The sequence below is a fragment of the Ursus arctos genome, unplaced genomic scaffold (assembly GCF_023065955.2).
Source record: "Ursus arctos isolate Adak ecotype North America unplaced genomic scaffold, UrsArc2.0 scaffold_22, whole genome shotgun sequence".
Taxonomy (NCBI): domain Eukaryota; kingdom Metazoa; phylum Chordata; class Mammalia; order Carnivora; family Ursidae; genus Ursus; species Ursus arctos.
The window spans coordinates 43,078,611-43,102,890 of record NW_026622897.1 but is presented as its reverse complement, the minus strand read 5'-3'; the positions used below and the strand labels follow the sequence as shown (position 1 = coordinate 43,102,890).

Sequence of the window (24,280 nt, the reverse complement as noted above, 5' to 3'; positions counted from 1 at the left end):
AACAAATTACTATAATAGTGTTGTATTAATATATTTTTAAAAATATATACTGCCTTGTTAAAGAAAAAAGACTTTAGGCAGTTTTGATTAGTTTAGGTGAAAAGATTTAACCTCATAGGCAATTTTCACTGTAGGAAATGAACTTATAATTTGTTGCCATTGGTAGCGGGTACTGACTCTTATTGTGTGCCAAGCACCCAGCTACTTTTTGGTGGCGTGGAGATTAAGACTCATCAGTCCCTGTCTGCCTTCAGAGCACTTACTGTGCACTGCAGAGGTGGGATGTGACTTAGAAACCTCCATGTAAAAAGGTAAGTACCTAACAGAGCTGTGCATTGGTTGCTATAGAAGAGCAAGGTAGAGCTCTTGTAGTCAGTTGAGCCTGGCATGGAGGGGGAAAGCTTTTGGAGGAGATGAGGACTAAAATGAATTTGTAAGGATAAATAGGAAATAGCTAGGTGAGGAGTGAGAAGGGGTCATGGCAACAGATGTCAAGGCCGTGTGTTCCTGTCTATCATGGCTAAGATGGAGATGTGGTTGTATGAGTTAGCTTAAAAAACCAAATATGTTTTTGTTTCTTTTTTTTTTAAAGATTTTATTTATTTATTTGACAGAGATAGAGACAGCCAGCAAGAGAGGGAACACAAGCAGGGGGAGTGGGAGAGGAAGAAGCAGGCTCCTAGCAGAGGAGCCTGATGTGGGGCTCGATCCCATAACACTGGGATCACGCCCTGAGCCGAAGGCAGACGCTTAACTGCTGTGCCACCCAGGCGCCCCCCCAAAGATGTTTTTTTATCAAACATTTTAAGAATCAACCTTTATTATAGCCCATCATTAACACGACTGATTTCATATAATAAAGAAAGGACAGTCTCTTTTTAGAAAAAGTCTTCATAATTTGATATCTTCTTTACTGATACCAACTGCTAATGTCGTATTAGTCCAACCTTGTTATTAGGCCCGACTCAATCAGAATGTCTTTTCCTAAATTAATTTGAATTACTATCATCAAGGTCTGCCATTCCCAGAATTATGGCACTGCCAGACAAGATTAACGTATCAAAAGTTTGTGGACTCTAAATCGTGGAAGGATCCGAGATGCTCTTCAACAGATGACTGGATTAAGAAGATGTGGTCCATATATACAATGGAATATTACTCAGCTATCAAAAAGAACGATTTCTCAACATTTGCTGCAACATGGACGGCACTGGAGGAGATAATGCTAAGTGAAATAAGTCAAGCAGAGAAAGACAATTATCATATGATTTCTCTCATCTATGGAACATAAGAACTAGGAAGATCAGTAGGAGAAGAAAGGGATAAAGAAAGGGGGGTAATCAGAAGGGGGAATGAAGCATGAGAGACTATGGACTCTGAGAAACAAACTGAGGGCTTCAGAGGGGAAGGGGGTGGGGGAATGGGATAGGCTGGTGATGGGTAGTAAGGAGGGCACATATTGCATGGTGCACTGGGTGTTATATGCAACTAATGAATCATGGAACCTTACATTGAAAACCAGGGATGTACTGTATGATGACTAACATAATATAATAAAAAATTATAATAATAATAATAAAAAGTTTGTGGATTCTTTTGGCTATCTCATGAAAAATATGGACCCTTTCTTAAAAATATGTCTGTTTTCATCTACAACATTTAGCATGCAATCAGAGGTTTCCTAGACCACCTGGACACAGGTTAAGAACTCTTGCTCTGGATAGCTTTCCTTCAGTATCATTACAAGCTCAAGCTATCAAAAGTGAGTTAAGTAAGGACTTCGTTTATTGAAAATGCCCTTTTAGTCTTAGAGAACTATGTCTATTTTTGCCTTTCTCTTTGACTCTTTGCAAGAAAGGGAGATGAGAGTTGGGATAGCTATTCAAAAGCACATACTCCAGTATTTTTCAAACCCTCTGACTAAGACTCAGTAAAAGAAATATATTTCATATTGCAACACAGAACCTGTGCTCACACATATAATTGAGACAAAAGTTTTATAGTGCTATGCTCACCCATCCATCTGCAATGCATTCTGATAATTTCTATTTTATTTCATTAAAAATTCTGATTAGACTGAACAAAACTGATTTAAAAATCCACTAATGTAAATAGATTGTATTCAGTTTGATAAATACAGTTTGATAATTCTTCCCTCCACTGTGCTCTCATAGTAATGTGTAATTTACTGGAATTCATTAGTGGTTAAGATGGTATTATAATAGCATTCAACCAGGAGACTGAGGAATGTTTAGGCCCTATTTTGTCATAACCCAAACTCCTTCTTCTGAGGTACCCCAAGAAAAGCAGGTAGCTATTTGCCAACCCCCCCAAAAGCTGAGTCCCAGAACTTCTACTTCCAGTGCATTTGAGGACCAGAGAGAAAGGAGCCAGAGATAGAACAAGTCAAAACATATGCCCCAATGCCTAGATTACAGGCTGGGGGAGGCCTTAGAAATTGAAGAAAGATGAAATGCTAACTAGTTGTAGCCTCTGTCTTAATTTACTAGTCTGTGGGTGGAAGAGGAAGAACAGGACTACACATAGGCCATCTCAAACAGCCGTGCACATTGGACCCAGTTCCCGGGTTTCCATTGCTGCTGTAACAGATTACCACAAGTCTAGTTGCTTAGAACACTATAAATTTATTCTTTTACAGCTCTAGAGGTCAGAAATCTGCAATCAGTCTCATTGGGCTAAAGTCAAAGTGTTGGCAGAGCTGGTTCCTCTGAGGGCTCTGAGAGGAGACTCCTTTTCCTTGCCTTTTCTAGCTTCTAGAGCCCTTCTTTACATTCCTTGACTCGTGACCCTTCCTCCATCCTCGAAGCTAGCAGTGTAGCAGCTCCCAATTTCTTTCTACATCTGTCGTTACATTGCCTTCACTTCTCCTCCAGTCAAATCTCCCCCTGCCTCTCTCTTCTCAACACAGTGTTGATGACCTTTAGGGCTCACCTGATACTACAGGGTAACTTTCCCATCTCAAGATCCTTAATCACATTTGCCGAATTCTATTTGTCATAGAACGTGACATGCACATGTTCCAGGGGTTAGCATATGGGTGTTTAGGGGGACCATTCTTCAGCCTACCACAGGGTGAACGGGATCTAAAATTCAGTCCAAGCTCCCCTCCACGCATCAAGCCATGCATCAGAGGGCACGCAGGAAGCTTGCAACTGCTGGCATTTTGCCTTGCGTCTAGGCTGCGTAGCTGTATCTGAGGGCTTTCTTAGGGGTTCGGTTGGGTTTGGTTTTGCAGGATTATGGAGGGATGGGGGAGGAGAAGGAAAGACATTCCACAATTCACGTGTTAAAGGCTTATTATAGTTTGTAATGTTCTAGTCATATTTTTTAATGTTCTTTTGGTTTTTGTAGAGTCTTAAGTTTTGATATCAGGGTAATGATGACCTCATAAAACGAGTTGAGAAATGTTCCATTTTCTTCTACCTTCTGAAAAATACTGTATATAATTGGTATTACTTCTTTCTTACATAGTTGGTAGAATTGAGTAATGAAATCATCCAGGCCTGGAGTCTTCTTTGCTAGAAGGGTTTAAGCGACGAATTCAATTTTGGTTGGTTGCATTAAGGAATCTCAGGTATTGTTGAATTTATGGGCATACAGTTGCTAGTAATGATCCCTTAAACTTTTTTAAAAAATATTTTATTTATTTATTTGACAGAGAGAGAGGCAGAGAGGGAGGGAGAGAGCATGAGACAGGGAGAAAGGCAGAAGCAGACTTCTCACTGAGGAGGGAGCCCGATGTGGGACTGGGTCCTAGGACCCTGGGATCATGATGAGGTGAAGACAGATGCTGGTAGGCGGACTGAGCCACCCAGGTGCCCCGAAACTTTTTTTTTTAAGATTTTATTTATTTATTTCAGACAGAGAGCAAGTGAGGGAGAGAGAGAGAGACCACACAAGCTGGAGGAGGGGCAGAGGGAGAAGCAGACTCCGCGCTGAACAGGGAGCCTGACTGGAGCTCGGTTCCGGGAACCTGGGATCATGACCTGAGCCGGAGGAGGCAGACGCTTAACTGACTGAGCCACCCAGGTACCCCTCCCTTATCCTTTTAATGTCTGTGGCATCTGTAGTGAAATCTCCACTTTGATTCTCAATATAAGTAATTTTTTTTCTTCTTTTTTCCTTGGTCAGTCTAGCTAGAAGCTTTAAAAAAATATATTGGTCTTTCAAAGAACCAGCTTTTGGTTCCATCAATCTTTCCCTATTTTTGTCTTCTCAATGTGATTAATTTCTACTCTTTATTATTTTCTATCTTTTGCTTGCCTTGAGTTTGTATCTGTGTCCTAATTTTCACCTCTTATGAGGACATCAGTTCTACTGGATTAGGGCCCACTCTATTGCCCTCATTTTAACTTAATTTAACTTAACCTCTTTATTATTTTTTTAAAGATTTTATTTATTTATTTGACACAGAGAGAGAGAAAGCAGAGGGAGCAGCAGACAGAGGCAGAGGGAGAGGGAGAAGCAGGCTCTCTGCTGAGCTGGCAGCCTGATGTAGGACTTGATCCCAGGACCTTGGGATCATGACCTGAGCTGAAGGCAGATGCTTAACTGACTGAGCCACCCAGGCGCCCTAACTTAATCTCTTTAAAGGCCCTATGTCTAAAATAGTCACATTCTGAAGTGCTGGATGTTAGGAATTCAACATACAAATTTTGAGGTGTTACAATTCAGTCTATAACAGTGTATATTTTAGTCTTCATCATCAATATCTTTATTTTGCTATTATTCCTGAAGGGCATTTTTGCTGGAAATAGCATTTTGAATGGACTTTATTTTACTGTTTCTGAGTCCATGATTTCTGATGAAAAATTCAGCCTTTTGAATCATTGTTACTCTATATATAATATGTCTTTAACTGGCTGGTTTCAAGATTTCTTTCTTTATTTTTGGTTTTCAGTAGTTTATATCTTTGGTGTGGTCTGTGGGGTTTATTATGCTTAGTGCTTACTGAATTTCTTGAATTTTTAAATTTTGTCTTTTACCCAATTTGGGAATGTTTTGTCCATTTTCCACATATTTGTTCTGCACTTCTCTCCTCTCCTTTTGGGAATCCAATGAAATGCACGTTAAACCTATTGATATATTCCCAAAAGTCTTGAAGGCTTTCTTCATTATTATTTTCACTTTTTTTCCTGTTTTTTAGATAGGATATTTTCTGTTAATTTATCTTCAGATTCACTGATTCTTTCCTCTATTGTCTATATTCTGTTGTTGAACCCCCAATGAATTTTGCATTATAGTTTTTCAATTTCAAATTTTCCTTTTTTTAATAGTTTCTATTTCTCTCCTGAGCATCTATCTTTTCATTTGTTTCATAGTGTTTACTTTAATCTCATGGATTATGGTTATAATATCTGCTTTAAGGTCTTTTTTAAGGTCTGAGAATTCCAATATTGAGGTGATCTCGGGTTGGCATTTGTTGTTTTCTTCCTTATTATGTTTCCTTTGTTCTTTGTCTGTTGAATACTTTTGCATGGTATCTTGGACATTTTTGAATATTATGTTGTGAAACTCTGGGTCCTCTTTAAATCCTCAGGAAATTTTTGATTTTTTTTTTTTTAAGCAAGCAAAATCTTGAAGTGCAGGATCAAGTTCTAACTCTTTTTTTCTTTCTTTCTTTCTTCTTCTTCATTTTTTTTTTGTTTAGTTTCAGAGGTAGAATTTAGTGATTCATCTGTTGCATATAACACCCAGTGCTCATTACATCAAGTGCCCTCCTTAATGCCCATCACCCAATTATCCCTTCCCCCCATCCACCTCCCCTCCAGCAACCCTCAGTTTGTTTCCTAGAGTTCAGTGTCTCTTACAGTTTGCCTCCCTCTCAATTTTCATCTAGTTTTATTTTTCCTTCTCTTCCTCTATATTCATCTGTTTTGTTTCTTAAATTGTACATATAAGTGAAATCATATGGTATTTGTTTTTCTCTGACTGACTTATTTCGCTTAGCATAATACCCTCTAGTTCCATCCATGTCGTTGAAAGTGGCAAGATTTAATTCTTTTTGATGGCTGAGTAATATTCCATTGTTTATATGTACCACATCTTCTTTATCCATTCATCTGTCAATGGTCATCTGGGCTCATTCCATAGTTTAGCTATTATGGACATTACTGCTATAAACATTGGGGTGCACGTGATTCTTCCATTCACTATGTTTGTATCCTTTGGATAAATACCTAGTAGTGCAATTGCTGGGTTGCAGGGTAGCTCTATTTTCAACTTTTTGAGGAAACTCCATACTGTTTTCCAGAGTGGCCGCACCAGTTTGCATTCCCAACAGTGTAAGAGGGTTCCCCTTTCTCTGCATCCTCACCAACATCTGTCATTTCCTGAGTTGTTAATTTTAGCCCTTCTGAGTGGTGTGAGGTAGTATCTCATTGTGGTTTTGATTTGTATTTCCCTGATGCTGAGTGATGTTTTGTATGCCTTCTTTGGAGAAATGTCTTTTCACATCTTCTGCCCATTTCTTGACTGGATTTTTGTTTTTTGTTTTTTTGGGTGTTGAGTTTGGTAAGTTCTTAATAGATTTTGGATATTACCTCTTTATCTGATAAGACATTTGCAAATATCTTCTCCCATTCCATAGGTTTTGTTGACTGTGTCCTTTGCTGTGCAAAGCTTTTTATCTTGATAAAATCCCAGTAGTTCATTTTTGCTTTTGTTTCCCTAGCCTTTGGAGTTGTTTGTAGCAAGAAGTTGCTGCAGCTGAGGTCAGAGAGGTTGCTGCCTATGTTCTTCTCTAGGATTTTGATGAATTCCTGTCTTGCATTTTGGTCTTTCATGGTTTTTGATGATTACAGCTTTGTAATATAGCTTGAAGTCCAGAATTGTGATGCCACCAGCTTTGGTTTTCTTTTTCAACATTCCTCTAGCTATTCAGGGTCTTTTCTGGTTCCATACAAATTTTAAGATTGTTCCAGCTCTATGAAAAATGGTGATGGTGTTTTGATAGGAATTGCATTGAATGTGTAGATTGCTTTGGGTAGCATAGACATTTTAATAATATTTGTTCTTGTAATCCATGAGCATGGAATGTGTTTCCATTTCTTTGTGTTTTTCTCAATTTCTTTCATAAGTGTTCTATAGTTTTCAGAGAACAGATCCTTTACCTCTTTGGTTAGGTTTATTCCTAGGTATATTATGGTTTTGGGGGCAATTGTAAATGGGATCGATTCCTTGATTTCTCTTTCTTCTGCTTCATTGTTAGTGTAGAGAAATGCAACTGACTTTTGTGCATTGATTTTATATCCTTGCCACTTTGCTGAATTTCTGTATGAGATCCAGCAATTTTGAGGTGGAGTCTTTTGGGTTTTCCACATAGAGTATCATGCCATCTGAGAAGAGTGAAAGTTTGACTTCTTCTTTGCCAATCTGGATGCCTTTTATTTCTTTTTGTTGTCTGATTGCTGAGGCTGGGACTTCTAGAACCATGTTGAACAGCAGTGGTGAGAATGGGCACCCCTGTTGTGTTCCTGACCTTAGGGGAAAAGTTCTTAGTTTTTCTCCATCAAGGATGTTATTCCCTGTGGGCTTTTTATATATGGCTTTTAAGATATTGAGGTATGTTCCCTCTATCCCTACACCGTGAAGAGTTTTGATCAAGAAAGGATGCTGTACTTTGTCAAATGCTTTTTCTGCATCTATTGAGAGGATCATATGGATCTTGTCCTTTCTTTTGAAAGGTGGTGTTTCACACTGATTGAATTGTGGATGTGGAATCACTCTTGCAGCCCAGGAATAAATTCCATTTGGTTGTGGTGAATAGTCCTTATATAGTCCAATATACTGTTGGATCGTTTTGGCTAGTATCTTGGTGAGAATTTTAGCATCCTTGTTCATCAGGGGTATTGGTCTGTAATTCTCTTTTTAGGTGGGGTCTTTGGTTTTGGGAACAAGGTAATGCTGGTAATCATAGAGTGAGTTTGGAAGTTTTCCTTCCGTTTCTATTTTTTGAAACAGCTTTAGAAGAATAGGTATCAATTCTTTGAATGGTTGGTAGAATCCCACTGGGATTCTTGTTTGTCAGGAGATTTTTGGTTACTGTTTCAATTTCCTTGCTGGTTTTGGGTCTGTTGAGGTTTTCTATTTCTTCCTGTTTCAGTTTTGTTAGCTTGTAAGTTTCCAGGAAGTTTCTAATTTGTTGACATATAATTGCTCATAATATTCTCTTTTAATTGTTTCTTTTTCTTTGATGTTGGTTGTGAACTCTCCTCTTTCATTCATGATTTTATTTATTTGGGTCCTTTCTCTTTTCTTTTTCATAAGTCTGGCCAGGGGTTTATCGATCTTATTAATTCTTTCAAAGAACCAGCTCCTAGTTTTGTTGATCTCTTCTACTGTTTTTTTGATTTCTATATCATTGATTTCTACTCTAATCTTTATTATTTCTCTTCTCCTGCTGGGTTTAGGCTTTTTTTGCTTTTCTTTTTCCAACTCCTTTAGGTGTAAGGTTAGGTTGTATATTTGAGAACTTTCTTGTTTCTTGAGAAAGGCTTGTATTGCTATATAGTTCCATCTTAGGACTGCCTTTGCTGCATCCCAAAGTATTTGAACAGTTTTGTTTTCATTTTCATTTATTTCCATGTATTTTTAAAAATCTTCTCCAATTTCCTGGTTGACCCATTCATTCTTTAGTAGGATCTTCTTTAACATCCAAGTATTTGTGTTCCTTCACATTTTTTCTTGTGATTGAGTTCAAGTTTTAAAGCATTGTGGTCTGAAAATATGCATGGTATAATCTCAGTCTTTTTGTACCAGTTGAGACCTGATTTGTGACCCAGTATGTGATCTATTCTGGAGAATGTTCAATGTGTATGCAAGAAGAATGTGTAGATTCTGTTGTGTTAGGATGAAAGGTTCTGAATATATCTGTGAAGTCCATCTGGTTCAGTGTGTCATTCGAGCCCTTGTTTCCTTGTTGATCTTCTGCTTAGATAATCTGTCCATTGCTGTGAGTGGGTTGTTAAAGTCCACTACTACGATTGTGTTATTATCAATGTGTTGCTTTAATTTTGTTATTAATTGGTTTATTATTGGGTGCTCCCAAGTTAGGGGCAGAAATATTTACAATTGTTAGCTCTTCTTGTTGGATAGACCCTTTAAGTATGATATAGTGTCCTTCTTCATCTCTTATTAAGGTCTTTGGTTTACAATGTAGTTTGTCTGATACAAGGATTGCTACTCCAGCTTTCTTTTAATGTCCAATAGCATGATAAATAGTTCTCCACCCCCTCACTTTCAATGGGGAGGTGTCTTTGTGTCTAAAATGAGTCTTCTATAGACAGCATATTGATGGATCTTGTTTTTTTATCCAATTTGATACCCTATGTCTTTTGATTGGAGCATTTAGTCCATTTACATTCAGAGTAATTATTGAAAGATATGAATTTAGTGCCATTGTATTTCCTATAACATCACTGTTTCTGTAGGATGTCTCTGTTCCTTTCTGGTCTTCGTTACTTTGGGGCCCTCTCTTTGCTCAAAGGATCCCCTTTAATGTTTCTTGCAAGGCTGGTTTACTGCTCATAAATTCCTTCGGTTTTTGTTTGTTCTCTTTATCTCTCTTCCTATTCTGAATGACAGCCTTGCTGGATAGAGTATCCTTGGCTGCATATTTTTTCCATTTAGCACCTTGAATATATCATGCCAGTCCTTTCTGGCTTGCCAGGTCTCAGTGGACAGGTCTGCTGCCAGCCTTATGTTTCTACCCTTGTAGGTTAAAGACCTCTTATTCCCCAAGCTGCTTTCAGGATTTTCTCTTTATCTCTGAAATTTGTAAGCTTCACTATTATATGTTGAGGTGTTGACCTATTTTTATTGATTTTGCAGGGGGTTCTCTGTGCCTCCTGGACTTGAATGTCTGTTTCCTTCCCCAGATTAGGGAAGTTTTCAACTATAAATTGTTCAAATAAACCTTCTGCCCCCCTCTCTTTATCTTCTGTGATCCCTATTATCTGGATATTATTTTGCTTTATGGAATTGCTGAGTTGTTGAAGTCTCCCTTTGTGATCCAGTAGTTGTTGTTCTCTCTTCTTCTTAACTTCCTTATTTTCCATCATTTTTTCTTCCATATCATGGTCTCTTCTGTCTCATTTATCATTGTTGTTACAGCCTCCATTTGTGACTGCATCTCAGTAATAGCATTTTTAATTTTGACCTGATTAGATTTTAGTTCTTTTATTTCTCTAGTGTCTTCTATGCTTTTTATAAGCCCAGCTAATATCTTTATAATCATTGTTTTAAATTCTAGTTCAGACATCTTACTTATCTGTATTGATTAAATCCCTGGCAGTGAGTGCTTCCTTCTGTTCTTTCTTTTGGGGTGAGTTTCTCTGTCTCATCATTATGTCCAGAACAGAATAGAAGAAAGAGAGAAAAGACAACAATAACAACAACAATAGAAAAACAAACAAAACAAACTAGAAGAAAACAAAAACAAAACTAAATAAGAAAAAAGTCAAACAAGAAATAAAGCAGAACAATACAATGAACTAGATCCTGGGTGTATTTTTGTTTGTTTGTTAACGGAAACTAGATCCCAAAGAAAGAAAAACATATATATGCAAAAATAAAATAAAATACAATGAAAGCAAACCAAAAATAATACATATATAACATATATATAAATAAAAATTAAAAAAGAATAAAAATTGAAAAAGTAAGAAAATAGCTGGAAAAAAAGCCCCTGAAACACTAAGGTATAATAAAAAAAACCTTGCAAATGCTATATACTGTTTTCCGCAAGAGCGGAAGTTTGCAGTCCTCTATGATCGTAAACTTGGCGTGAGTGAGCTGGGTTTTTTTTGCTGGTCTTCTGGGGGAGGGGGGAATTGCACTGATTTTCCCGTGCCCTTGCACTTGTGGAAATGCACCGCTCTTGCCAGGGAGCCGAGCTCAGTGTACCCGGCTCTGGATTCCACTATGTGGCGCTCTTTTGCTCCCTCAAGGCTTTCAGCACCGTTGGACAGGATGAAAATGGCAGCGCCCAGATCTCCAGCCCCAGAACTGTGAGTTTGCACCTCCACTCTTCAGTGAGTCCTCACAGTAAAGCAGTCAATCCCTTTTGTCTCCCTGGTCTCCGTCCACACTCTGTGCTCACCCAGCCTGTGACGGAGCATTTTTATCTCAGGCATTCAACTGAGTTTCAAGTTGCCAACTTTTATGGACTCACGTGGCGTGACCCTGTGCTGCTCCTCTCCGGGAGCAGGAGTGGGTTCTTGCCAGGCCTCTGCCTTTTGCAGGGCCTCTGCTGGGAGCATGGTTGCCCGACTGTGCAGTGGTTCATCGTTTATGGCAACACCTAGCCGAAAGCAGGCGCTTAGACTCACTGTTTGCAGCCAGCTTCCCCGCTCCAGTGCCTGGGAGCTGTGCCGCCCTCAGGCCCCCCATTCTTCTTGTGACCCCCGGGGATCCTGAGACCACGCTGTCGCACCTGGGGTTCCGCCCCTCTTCGCCTCCTGAGCGCCTTTCAGGCAGGGACATCCCCCACCAGAGCAGATTTCTAAAAGCTCCGATTTTGTGCTCCACTGCTTATAATACTTTGCAGTAGTCCCCTGAAGCAGGCTTCCCCCCCCCACCAGCTGCCATAGCCTCTGATATATTGCCCCAGATTCAAGACTCCACACCTCCTACCTTCCAAAAAGTGGTTGCTTTCTAGTTCTAGAATTGCAGCATTTCTTTTCTCAGATCTCTGATTGATCTCGCATGTGTTCAAAATGATTTGATATCTAGCTAAATTCCAGGGACAGACAAACTTAGGGTCCCCTACTCCTCCACCATCTTAACTCCCTCTATCTCACTTTCTGTAGATAATAGTTATGATATCAGTTCAATTCTGAAAGCCCATGTTGGGAGTAAACCTGAGACTTGTAGTGACTCACATGTAGAATTAGAGGATTTCTTTCTTCAGCTCTCTGCTCACTGGAATTTCTCCCACATTCTCAAATCCCTTATTCCCAGTCCTCTGGCTATAAAGCCAGGGTTTTTCTCAGGGTTTTGGCTCTCTTTGTTCTCTCAAAGTTCCACATGATGGGCAGACCTTGGGGCAAAGCATTGAAGGACAAGACAGTAAAATAGCAGAAATTGCTCTCATTCTTCTGAACACAGGATCCCTTTTCCTGGTTTCTCTGGCCAGAAATACAGGGTCTCCTAGGGTCTAGGTGTTTGCAGTGTTACCACTACTCCTGCTGCTGCCACCACCCCTGTGTAGCTTCATGACTGCTGCTGGCCTTGGGGCATGCCAGGGAGGGACAAAAGAGGAAACAAGGGCATTCTCTTCATACTCCCCAGGCTCCACAAAAGGAGCCTTTTTCCTGGTTCTCTGGCTAGAAAGGTTTGCTGTTAGGTCAAAGCAAGAGGAGGAGTAAATTCACCAGTAAATTCATCACTATGCTCGTCATCCTTCAAGTTTTGACTTACTTACACAATCCCTCTGCTGTTGCTTACTTTTCAGTATCCTTAGGTAGCTGCTTTTTGTGTTCTCTTCAGTTAGAATCAGTTGGAGGGAAATACTGTAGAGGACTTACTCCATCTTGACCAGCACCAGAAGTGTGTCATTGTGGTTTTGAGTCTTTATTCTTCCTCCTTTCACCTTTTCCCTAAATCAGGTTGTACTTCGATCCTTTTATTTAAATTTTGTTAGGATAGTGCTTTAACAGAGATCAAATAACAGTGGCTTAACCAAGACAGAAGTGTATTTTCCTCTCAAGGAACAGTCTAGAGGTGAGTAGTCTAAGATAGTAGGGTGGCTCTGCTAGGTTCTCCTGTGGTTTGCACCACTGGGTCAAGACAACTACTCCAGTTCTCACCATCTCCCAATTAGCAAACTTGTTCCCCTGTGTGCATTTTTTAAAGGAGTGTAACCTGGAAATGACACCATTATTTTTGTCCATGTTCCATTGGCCAGAATTTAATCACATGGCCACACCATGCTGCAAGGCAACTGGGGAGTTGAAGCCTCTAGCTTGGTGGCAATGTCTAGTGAAATACTCAGGGAATGCTAATATTAAATATGGGGGGAAATGGGACATAGTGGACAATGCCAGTCTGCCGTAACCTGAAATTCTGGGGGGAGAGAGCTACTGAATAATTAACAATGCTAGCTAAAATATTTTAAAACTTTTTAAAATGTAAAGCTTTAAAAATGTCTCCATAGGCAAACACAAAGTGGGAATGTGTATGAATTTGGTTTTTTTGTTTTGTTTTTGTTTTTTGTGGTGGGTACTTTTAAATGCAAATAAATATCTCATTCCTCATCAACTTTCACCCACTGGTTTTAGCATCTATTGATGTTTCTTTGCTGAATAATTGTGATGACAATTGCTAAAGATTTTGCTAATTCCACCATTCCTGTTACATTTATTAGTTGGCATTCTACTATGAGGCAAAGTGTTAGCTTCTCCATATTAATTTATTTGTATCAGTATAGATTTAAGGATTTCTATTTTATTCATTGAGTTGATATAAAAATCATGACCATTGGGGGCGCCTGGGTGGCGCAGCCATTAAGTGTCTGCCTTTGGCTCAGGGCGTGATCCCGGCGTTATGGGATCGAGCCCCACGTCAGGCTCTTCTGCTAGGAGCCTGCTTCTTCCTCTCCCATTCCCCCTGCTTGTGTTCCCTCTCTCGCTGGCTGTCTCTGTCAAATAAATAAAATCTTTAAAAAAAAAATCATGACCATTGGGGCCCTTCAACTGGCTTCTCTGCTTTTGTTTTGTTTTAAATAATTTTTTAAAAATCTTAGAATGGTTTTAGAGACCTACTTGTATGCTCCTCACCCAGTTTCCCCATTGCTAATATCTTTTATTTCTATGATACCTTTGTCGTAACTGAGGAACCAACATTGGTATTTTACCATTAACTAAACTTCACATTTTATTCAAATTGGACTACTTTTTCCCTAATGTCCTTTCTCTGTTTCAAGATTCCATTTGGGACACCACATTACAATTAGTTGGCAGGTCTCTTTGGTCTCCCTTGGTTTGTGTTCTGTCCTTTTGTCATATTCCTATCATTCTTTGAACATATCCTTACTTTCTGTCATAACAAGATGTTCCAGGCTACTCGTATACACATCTATGTTTCCATAACTGTCTTCTCTATGTTGAAAATTAAGAGTTCACACAGATACAACCAATTCTAATCCAAAACCCTAGAGTTAATTCTACTTTTCTCCCTTTCTAAATTTGTAACTCCTATCTGATAGAATACGGATTCCCATTATCCTCAATGTATAAATTGGATACATAGTTGTGTAACACTCAGGTATATTCCTCTCCACTCTGCTTGGGCTCTGATAGTCTCTACCAGGCTGCTACTACCACCCTCACCCTTGCTTGAAAGCCCTTCTCACTCACTCCTGGACTCCAGGATCCTCTGCACCCCTGCCTCCTGCATAGACAGCCACCTTGCTCCACTTCATCTAGTGGACTGAGTTATTACAGAAGAAAGGAAGGAAGGAAAAGAGAGAAAGGAGTGAAGAGGGAAGGAAGGAAGAGGGAGGAAGGAAGAAATAGAGCTTTATTGTTATAGGCCATGCATAGCCAGGAAACAAAGCCCAGACATTATTTTATTTCTCTTGAAGTTTGGTTGACACAGTGTTACATTGGTTTCAGGTATACAAAAAGTGATTTGACAACTCTGTATGTTTGCAGCTCACCACAATGTGGCCACCATCTGTCAGTATATGATGCTATTTGACTGTATTCCTTATGCTGAAACTTTCATCCCTGTGACTTACTCATTTGATAACTGGAATGAGTGGGAGCCTCTACCTCTCACTCCTCTTCACCCATTTTGCCCATCCCACCAGTCCCGTCCCCTCTGGCAACCACCAGTTTGTTCTCTGCATTTATGGGTCTGTTTCTGCCTTTTTAAAAAAAACAAAATATAATTAACATACATTGTTATATTGTTACATACATTGTTATATTAGTTTCAGATGTACAACATATTGATTCAACATTTCTATACATTACTTAGTGCTCAAAGTGGTAAGTGTGGTCACCATCTGTCACCATACAATGTTATTACAGTAATATTGACTGCATTTCTTATGCTGTATGTTTCATCTTCATGACTTATTTATTCTATAACTGGAAATTCATCTATTTCACGCATGCCCCCCCCCCCCCACATCTCCTCTGGCAACCACCAGTTTGTTCTTTGTATTTAAGATTCTTTTTTTTTGTTTGTTCATTTGTATTATTTTTTAGATTCCACACATAAGTGAAATCACATGATGTTTGTCTTTCTCTGACTTATGTCACTTAGCATGATACCCTCAGGTCCATCCATGTTATCACAAATGGCAAGATCTCATTCTTTTTATGGCCAAGTAATAGTCCATTGCATATATATACACCACTTCTTTATCCATTCATCTATTACTGGGCACTTAGGTTGCTTCTGTGTCTTGGCTATTGTAAATAATGCTGCAGTAAGCATAGAAGAACACATATCTTTTTGAATTAGTGTTTTCCTTTTCTTTGGGTAAATACCCAAAGGTGGGATTACTGGATCATATGATATTTCTATTTTTAATTTTTTGAGGACCCTCCATACTGTTTTCCACAGTGGCTACACCGACAGTGCTAGAGGGTTTCTTTTTCTCCACATCCTTGCCAAACTTGTTATTTTTTTGTCTTTTTGATACTAGCCATTCTGATAAGTTTAAAGTGATATCTCATTGTGATTTGACTTGCATTTCCCTGACGATTAGTGATTTGAGCATGTTTTCATGTGTCTGTTGGCCATCTATATGTCTTCTTTAGAAAAATGTCTATTCAGGTCCTCTGCCCATTTTTAAATTGGGTTATTGTGGGGTTTTTTGGCATTGAATTTTACAAGTTCTTTATATATTTCGGATATTAACCCCTTATAGGATACATCATTTGCAAATATCTTCTCCCATTCAGTAGGTTGTCTTTTCATTTTGTTGACGGCTTTCTTCATACTACAAAAGGTTTTTATTTTGATATACTCCCAATAGTTTATTTCTGCTTTTGTTTCCCTTGCTTGAGGAGCTATATCTAGAAAAATGTTGCTAAGGCTGATGTCAAAGAGACTACTACCTATGTTTTCTTCTAGGACTTTTAGGTTTCAGGTCTCACAGGAATTCAATCCCTTTTGAGTTAATATTTGTGTAAGATGTAAGAAAGTAGTCTAGTTTCATTCTTTTGCATATAGTTGTCCAGTTTTCTCAGCACCATTTATTGAACAGACTGTCTCTTCCCCATTGTATGCTCTTGCCTCTTTTGTCGTAGATTACATGACCATATATGTGTGAGCTTATTTCTGGACTCTATTGTGTTCCATTGATCTAGGTGTTTATTTTTGTGCCAGTACCATACAGTTTTGATTATTATGGCTTTGTAGTATGTCTTGAAATCTGGGATTTTGATATCTCTAATTTTGTTGTTCTTTCTCAAGATTGCTTTGGCTATTTGGGAACTTCTGTGGTTTCATACAAATTTTAGTATTATATGTTCTAGTTTTGTGAAAAATGCTATTTATATTTTGATATGGAGCATATTGAATGTGATTGCTTTGGGTGGTATGGACCTTTTAACAATATTTGTTCTTCCAATCCATGAGCATGGACTATCTTTCCATTTGTTTGTGTCATCTTCAGTTTTTTTGCTCAGTATCTTTTGATTTTCAGAGTACAGCTCTTTTACCTCTTTCATTAAGTTTATTCCCAGGTATTTTATTCTCTTTGGTGCAGTTTTAGAATTGTTTCCTTAATTTCTTTCTGCTATTTTGTAATTAGTATATAGAAATGCAACAGATTTCTGTATTAATTTTGTATCCTAAAACATTACTGAATTTATTTATTCTAACAGATTTTGGTGGAGTCTTTAGGGGTTTTCTATGTATGATATTATGTCATCTGCAAAAAGTAACAGTATAACTTCTTCTTTACTAATTTGCATATCTTTTATTTCTTTGTCTTGTTTTATTACTGTGGCTAAGACTTCCAGTACTAAGTTGAATAAAAGTAGTGAGAGTGGACATTCTTATTTTATTCCTGATCGTAAATGAAAAGTTCTCAATTTTTTAGCATTGAGGGTGGTATTAGCTGTCGGTTTGTCATATATGGCCTTTATTATGTTGAGTATGTTCCCTCTAAATCCATTTTGTTGTGAGTTTTTATCACAGGCAGATGTTGAATTTTGACAAGCACTTTTTCTGCATGTATGGAGATGATCATATGATTTTTATCCTTTATCTTGTTAATGTGGTCGATTGATGTGCAAGTATTGAACCATCCTTATATCCCCCAAATAAATTCTACTTGATCATAGTGAATGAGCCTTTAATGCATTGTTGAATGTGGTTTGCTAATATTTTGTTAAAGATTTTTACATCTATGTTCATTAGGGATATTGGTCTATAGTTTTCTTTTTTGGTACTGTCTGGTTTTGGTATCGTGGTGATGCTCAAAGACTAGACATTTTAGAAAATTCTATAGCTAGTAGAGAGGAAACCTGAAGGCAAGGGATGTCTTCAGAGGGCTAAGAAAATAAATGTCAATGTAAAATTATATACCCAGCAAAACTATTAAGAATGAAACACAAATAAGAGAATTTTAGGGGGGGGGAAGCTCAATAAAGAACCAAAGAAAAAACAAGTCTACCAACAATAAATTGCACTTTTCAGTATTGAGAGAATGCATATTTTTAAGATTATATAAAATATTGATCAAAGTTGATCATATATTAGGAACTAAGGGAACCTCCAGAAGATGCTCTTGGATACAAAAGAATAATCTTAGAAAAAAAGGTGGAAGTGTAAGAAGGGGTAGTGAGCAAAGAAACTGATCATATACTGGGTAAATTTAAACAAAGACTGATTTTTATAAACAATGTAATGTGGCGTTAAAAAAATGCTTGACAACATTAATATTTATAGCATGTTAAGTTCCTTCAAGACATGGGAAAGGATTTTGAATGTTTGACTATTACTAAGCTATTTAAGTAGTGAAAGAATAAAAAGGTATATGATAGGACATACATATATTAGAGAGGTAGATTCCAGAGCCAGAATTTCACGATTTAAATCTTAGCCCTGACATTTATTAGTTGTGTAACTTTGGGCAATAACTTTTCTGTGTCTAGGTTTAAGTTTTTTTTAAAATCAGAGCTATAGAAATAATACTAGTATCTAATTCATATGGTTGTTGTGCCAAATGAATTTATGTAAAGCCAGTTAGATTTAGAACAGTGTCTAATCTGTAATAATTGCTAAGAAGTTTAAGCCACAATCACAACATTCCAACACAGCAGAGGATTTAGGATATAGATTTAGAGGAGAAAAACCTTAATCCAAAAGAAATCAAGGAGGATAAAAAAGAAATAAAGAAATATATCGAATAGCACAAAATGAGAGCAAATATAGCAATAATTAACATAATGTAAAATAATAAAATAATGTAAATTAACTAAGGTCTTCAGTTAAAAGACCAATATTGTCAGACTGAATTAAAGAAAAAGTCTAGGAATGTGTTCCCAAGAGACAGCAAAACATGAAACCGCTAGAAAAAGATTTATCTGTCAGAGCTAATGGATGGGAATGGTTGAAATTCTTCCTCCAGTACCTTCCCTTTCCTTCCTATCGTGGTCCACCCGTGTCTCAGTCTCCACCATTCTCTCCTGCAACCAGCCGCAGTAGAGACGTCTGCGTGCCATCGCTGGGTCTCAGGTTCACAGCTTCTCGGCGCGCCCCGCCGCGATTGATGGAGAGGAGCCTACGTCACGTCAGCCGTGAAAGGGAGGGCTTGTGACGCAAGATCACCTCAGCGCGCGGATTGGCTTCTTCGAGGCTGGAGCACAGTGGAGCCTGGTGTGGGGTCACTGCCCCGCCAGGACCACCACTGCAGCTCCCTGCCCCGCAGCCGAGGCCACTGCTGCCGCCTGTGTCGCCGCCGCGGGACTGGTTGTATGATTAGGCCACAGTCTTTAATGAGTAAACAAGCTCCTTTCTGTGGTGTTCTTGGTCACGCATTTATGGAGTTTCTGAAGGGCCCCAGAGATTACTGCCAGGCACAGCACGACCTTTATGAGGACAAGTGAACTGTAGAGATTCATTACTTCTCCACCGAGAAGCCCCCATAAGATCGGTTATCCTGGACACACAAGTGTAGAGTTGAAATCATCGGAGCATTTGACGAGAATTCTGACCTGAATGGGGTAAACCTGGGTGCACTTCCTTTCCATTGACTCAGTATTACTGAAGGATTGCTGCTTCTCAGGGGGTTCATTTCATTTCCTGTTATTCTCAAAAACATTTGCAAAGCACTGAGGATTTCCAGTGGAGTACGTGGGAGTATACTTCAGTTTCTTAACATCATTTCTGTATTCAAATATTTAAAACACTTTTTCGTAACCATATTGAGTGTTTCAACTAAATTAACATGGCTCCAATGAACCGGCAAGCCCCCGTGGAAGTCACATACAGGAACATGAGATTTCTTATTACACACAATCCAACCAGTGCAACCTTAAACAAATTTATAGAAGAACTTAAGAAATACGGGGTTACTACAATAGTAAGAGTATGTGAAGCAACGTACGACACTGCTCTTGTGGAAAAAGAAGGCATCCAGGTTCTGGATTGGCCTTTTGATGACGGGTCATCACCATCTAACCAGATTGTCGATGACTGGTTAAGTCTTGTAAACATTAAATTTCGTGAAGAACCTGGCTGTTGTATCGCTGTTCACTGTGTTGCTGGTCTTGGGAGAACTCCAGTGCTTGTTGCTGTCGCACTAATTGAAGGAGGAATGAAAAATGAAGATGCAGTACAGTTTATAAGACAAAAGCGGCGTGGAGCTTTTAACAGCAAGCAACTTTTGTATTTGGAGAAATATCGTTCTAAAATGCGGCTGCGCTACAAAGACTCCAGTGGTCATAGAAACAACTGTTGCATTCAATAAAACTTGGCTCCCTGATGCTGTTGCCTTGGAAATGGAACTTGGGACAGGACTTAATTATCGTACATATTAGCCAACATGTAGGCTTAATGAATGACAAGTCTAATGAAGCTTCCATAGGAATCATGAAAAAGCCACAAGCTTGACAGAATTGCAACCTCTATGTTTGGCTTAATACTATTCCCATGCCAGAAAAAATATGTAAGAAATTGAGAGATTAGGTGCCAAAATACCCAGCACAATACTTGTATATTTTTAGTACCATATATAATTAAAATCCTAGAAATTATGAACAGCACTGTAAACCATATGTGGTTTATTCGTTTAGTCCTTTCAAACATTGCAAGTAGGGCCTGCGTGGTTATTTGTTCCTTCATGTCTACCGTCCCACATGAGCACCAGTACACGTCAGGTTTTAGCAAAAATTGATTTTTATTGGATTCTTACCAAGATTTAGGGGATTATTTCATGTCTTCCTATAAAGCTCATTTTGTGCTGTTATGAAAGCCTCCATTTTGAAAAATCACAAATATGTGGTTGAAAGTTCATGTAAAATACACATTGTACAGAAGCACATGTGTGTAATGTCTTCAGAGAAAAAAGTCTTAGTTACTTTAATGTTTACACTTGGAGTAAAACTTGGGAGGGGAAGGGCCTGAAGACAGAGTGGGAGGAGGCTATGAAATATCTCTAGTAAAATGTTGCCTTTGCCTTGTGCAGGATGTATAGAATAGGTCTTTTATTTAGCAAAAAAAAAAAAAAATTTTTTTTAAGGCAGAGATGCTTTGTAGCCCAAACATACCTTATTTATAAAATTTCTGAAATCTTGTAATTCTTCATCATGTCTATTAGAACTTGTTTATTAACTATTTTTCTTTGAAGCATATTTTTTCTTGTCTTCCCAATCAAAAGAGAAGTGGGTTTCTACTAATGAAGTGATTAGGCATCTACTATTTTATATGTTTTTTGAAGTGTGTAACTTTGTATTGGATACCTGATACTTTGTTTTATTATGTAATTAATAAGATGACATGTATTAATGCAGTTTAATGATATATTCATACTGTCTGGGAATATAGTTCTGCAGGAGAAATAATTTCAGTGTTCACCGTTCACCAGCTAGTACAAGAACTTAACCATCTAAATAAATAGTGAAGTGCAGGAGGCAGAAGGAAAGCAGGATGGTAAAGATGTGTTAATATTAGTAAAAGTAGAAGCAAAGACATTACTAGAGATAAAATCATTAAAGTTTTGAAAGTTTCAATTCACCAGGAAGTTATAACAATTCTAACCTTTATGCATCAAACAACATTGGTCCAAAATGTATAGAGCAAATATGGAGAGAACTGCAAGGAACATTGACAAATTTATGATAGTGGTGAGAAATTTTACTGTCCTTTCAGAAACAGATCGAGTAGACAAAAATCAGTAAAGATATAGATTTGAACAAAACAATTAACAAGCTTGAGTCCATGAACATATAAGGGGCATTGTATCTGAGAGTGGGACTCCATTAAGAGTGCTTGAAATATTTTATTACATTTGACCATAAAAATTTCAGCAAATTTAAAAATATTTAAGTAATACAAATAACTTCTTTGACTACAATTCAATTAAGTTAGGAAAAAATAATATCCATACATTTGGAATTTTGAAAATCTGTGTCTAGAGAATTCCACTTCTCTATAGGGTGTAGTAGGGTGTGGCATTCCACCACCTACCCTGTAACAACCAGAAAAATAAGGAAAAATTTATAAAGTAGTATGTTTGAGAACATGTGAGAGCTGTGAAAGCAAGAAGAACTAGATGAATAGGAGTTCCAGAGAGGGAGGAGCTCTCCTGAGGTGAGTGGCCATTTTTTTCCCCCACAGGGGGCATTCACTGATTCTGGACGTGGACTAAGAATCAGGCTTAGTCCAGGTGGAGGGTCTCTACTGAGGGAAGAGAAACCCAGACAGACTTTTGGTGGTCATGTGGGACTGGTATGGCAGATTGGAAAATTGAAAAGTTTGGCCATTTTCCTCCACATGTTGCAGGTTGAGTTCCTCAGGTAACCTATACTAAATCTGAGATTTGCATTTGGAAATTTACTGGGGAGTTGTCTCAACACCTGTGAGGGAACAACAGAACCAGGAAATGCTGGAAGTTGTTGAATGGTGATACATGCTGATGAGGTACAGGTGAGGTTCAGTGGGGTGGAGTCCAGAGCCGACGACCAAGAAAGAATTCTTGAGGCATCTTTGGTGCAAAATGGTGGTTTATTAAAGCACGGGGACAGGACCCGTGGGCAGAAAGAGCTGCTGCACCGGGGTTGTGAGGGGTGGCTGACTATATACCATGGGGTTGGGGGAGGTAAGGAAAAAGGGAGGTTGAGAAAATACTTTCATATGTTAAAGAATATTCACAAGATACCAGAGGCCTTGCCAATGTCTAGTTAAGGTTGTTTACCCCTCTAGTAAGGCATTAACATTAAGATAGTTGGGAACTTCCTGGAGGCTGCAGATTATAAGGACATTTAATGTATCTACATTGCCTTCCAGAAGCTAGGTTATTGATAGAAAAGATATTTGTAAACTGAGGGAGACTTAAGTCTTGCAGGATTGTGGTATCTATAGGTTAACTATTTCTTTGTCCTTTAGGGCAACCAGGAGTGCCTGAGGAATGTCACATACATCCCATGGGGGGGGGCTTGGGGGGTGTCAGTTTCTGCTTTATCCTCAGCTTGCCTTCTGTTCCCTCATCACATACAGTTGTAAAACTGGCCCTAGCCAATCTTGCAAGGAGCTCTGAAGCTTGGATGGCCACTTAGAGATGTCCCCAGTTGAGGTGAAGGGGTTGAATGTTTGGACTTAAATCAACCAGTCATTGGATGCAGGGTGTCCCGGGGGATGAGGGCATACCCTTGGATGAAGTACATTCCTTCAGCCAAGTACAATTCCCAGCGAGGGATGCCGCTGTGAACCTTCATTCGGTAATACTTCCGGCAGCTGGGGAACGAGTGTTTCAGACCTGCAGAGGGATCTGGGTGGTGCAACCACAGCATCCACTGTACTAAATGACACTTGCTGAATTCTGGGGCTTTGTACGAGAGCCTGGGGAGTTAGAATGAAGATTTAAAAGACATAGGGAAATCTCCCTTAATTTCATAGTGCTTAGGAGACAAAGTCCTGTTAGAAGAGGTTCCGGTCTTCATCAACACTTACTGTCTTTTATTATAGCCATTCTGGTTAAGTGTGAAGTGGTATCCCATTGTGGTTTTAATTTTTAAATGATCAGTGATATAAAGCATCTTTTCATGTGCTTGTTAGCCATTCACATATCTTTTGTAGTAATATGTCAATTCAAACATTTTGTCTACCTTTTTAATTGGGTGGTTATATCATTTTCTTATTGAACTATAAGCATTCTTCATATATTCTGGACCCATCAGATATACAATTTGCAATTATTTTCTCTCAGTTTGTTGCTGCTTGTTTTCTCTCTTAATGGCATGTTTCAAGAGCAAAACTAAAAAAAAATTGAATTACAATTTATCAATTTTTCTTTTATAAATCATGCTTTTGAATTGTATCTAAGAACTTTCCTCAATCACAGTTTTCTGCTAGATTTTCTTCTAGAAGCTCTATAGCTTTAGCTTACATTTAGCTTATGTTTAGGTCTGTGATCTATTTTGAATTTCTGTGTATGGTGTGAAGTAAATGTCTCTCTCTCTCTCTCTCTTTTTTTGGCATGTGGATATTTGGGTGTCACAGTATCATTTGTTCAAAAGTCTATCCTTTCCCCCACTGAATTATTTTGGTAGCTTTGTTGAAAATCAATTTACCATAAATAGAAGGACTTAGTTGTGAATTCTCAATTCTTTTCCATTGATCTACATAACCACACAGTCTTGATCTTTGTAATTTTATAGTAAGTTTTGAAGTTAGATAGTATATTTTTTCTTTTTCAAAAATTTTGGCTATTTTAGATCCTTTCCATTTCCATATAAATTTTAGGATCAGCCTGTGTATTTCTACCAAAAAAAAAAAAAAAAAAAAGGCCTGCAGGGAATTTGATATAGTATTGAATTTATAAACAATTTGTGGAGAAAATTACAGCCTTAACAATATTGAGTTTTCAAATCTTTTCCAATTTAGATTTTTTTCAGATTTTCTTTAATTTCTGTCAGCAGCGTTTTATGATTTTCAGCATACAAGACTTGCACTTCTTAATTTTCTCAGTATTTTTTTTGATGCTGTTATGAATGGAAGTATTTTATTTCTAGATTGTTTATTGCTAGTATATAAAAGTACAGGTGATATTTGTATATTGACCTTGCATCCCATG

At 38.2% G+C, this 24,280-nt stretch overlaps 1 protein-coding gene across 3 annotated transcripts; it reads left to right on the top strand.

The window, feature by feature from the left end:
• The first annotated feature begins 19,435 nt into the window (after positions 1-19,435).
• LOC113269533 (protein tyrosine phosphatase type IVA 1-like) lies at positions 19,436-20,023 on the top strand. 3 transcript variants are annotated; one of them, XM_044390939.1, is made up of 2 exons: positions 19,436-19,771; positions 19,829-20,023. In XM_044390939.1, exons 1-2 carry the CDS (start codon positions 19,436-19,438, stop codon positions 19,955-19,957), a joined length of 465 nt encoding a protein of 154 aa, XP_044246874.1. In that variant the 3' UTR covers positions 19,958-20,023. The 3 variants fall into 3 exon arrangements, with proteins under 3 accessions (XP_044246874.1, XP_044246873.1, XP_044246875.1); XM_044390940.1 differs by having other exon boundaries at positions 19,445-19,558; positions 19,628-20,023; XM_044390938.1 differs by having other exon boundaries at positions 19,436-20,023.
• Positions 20,024-24,280: the final 4,257 nt, after the last annotated feature.

What these genes read in the sequence shown, in the direction of transcription:
- LOC113269533 (XM_044390938.1), top strand. Translation starts at nt 19,436, where the DNA reads ATGGCTCCAATGAACCGGCAAGCCCCCGTGGAAGTCACATACAGGAAC.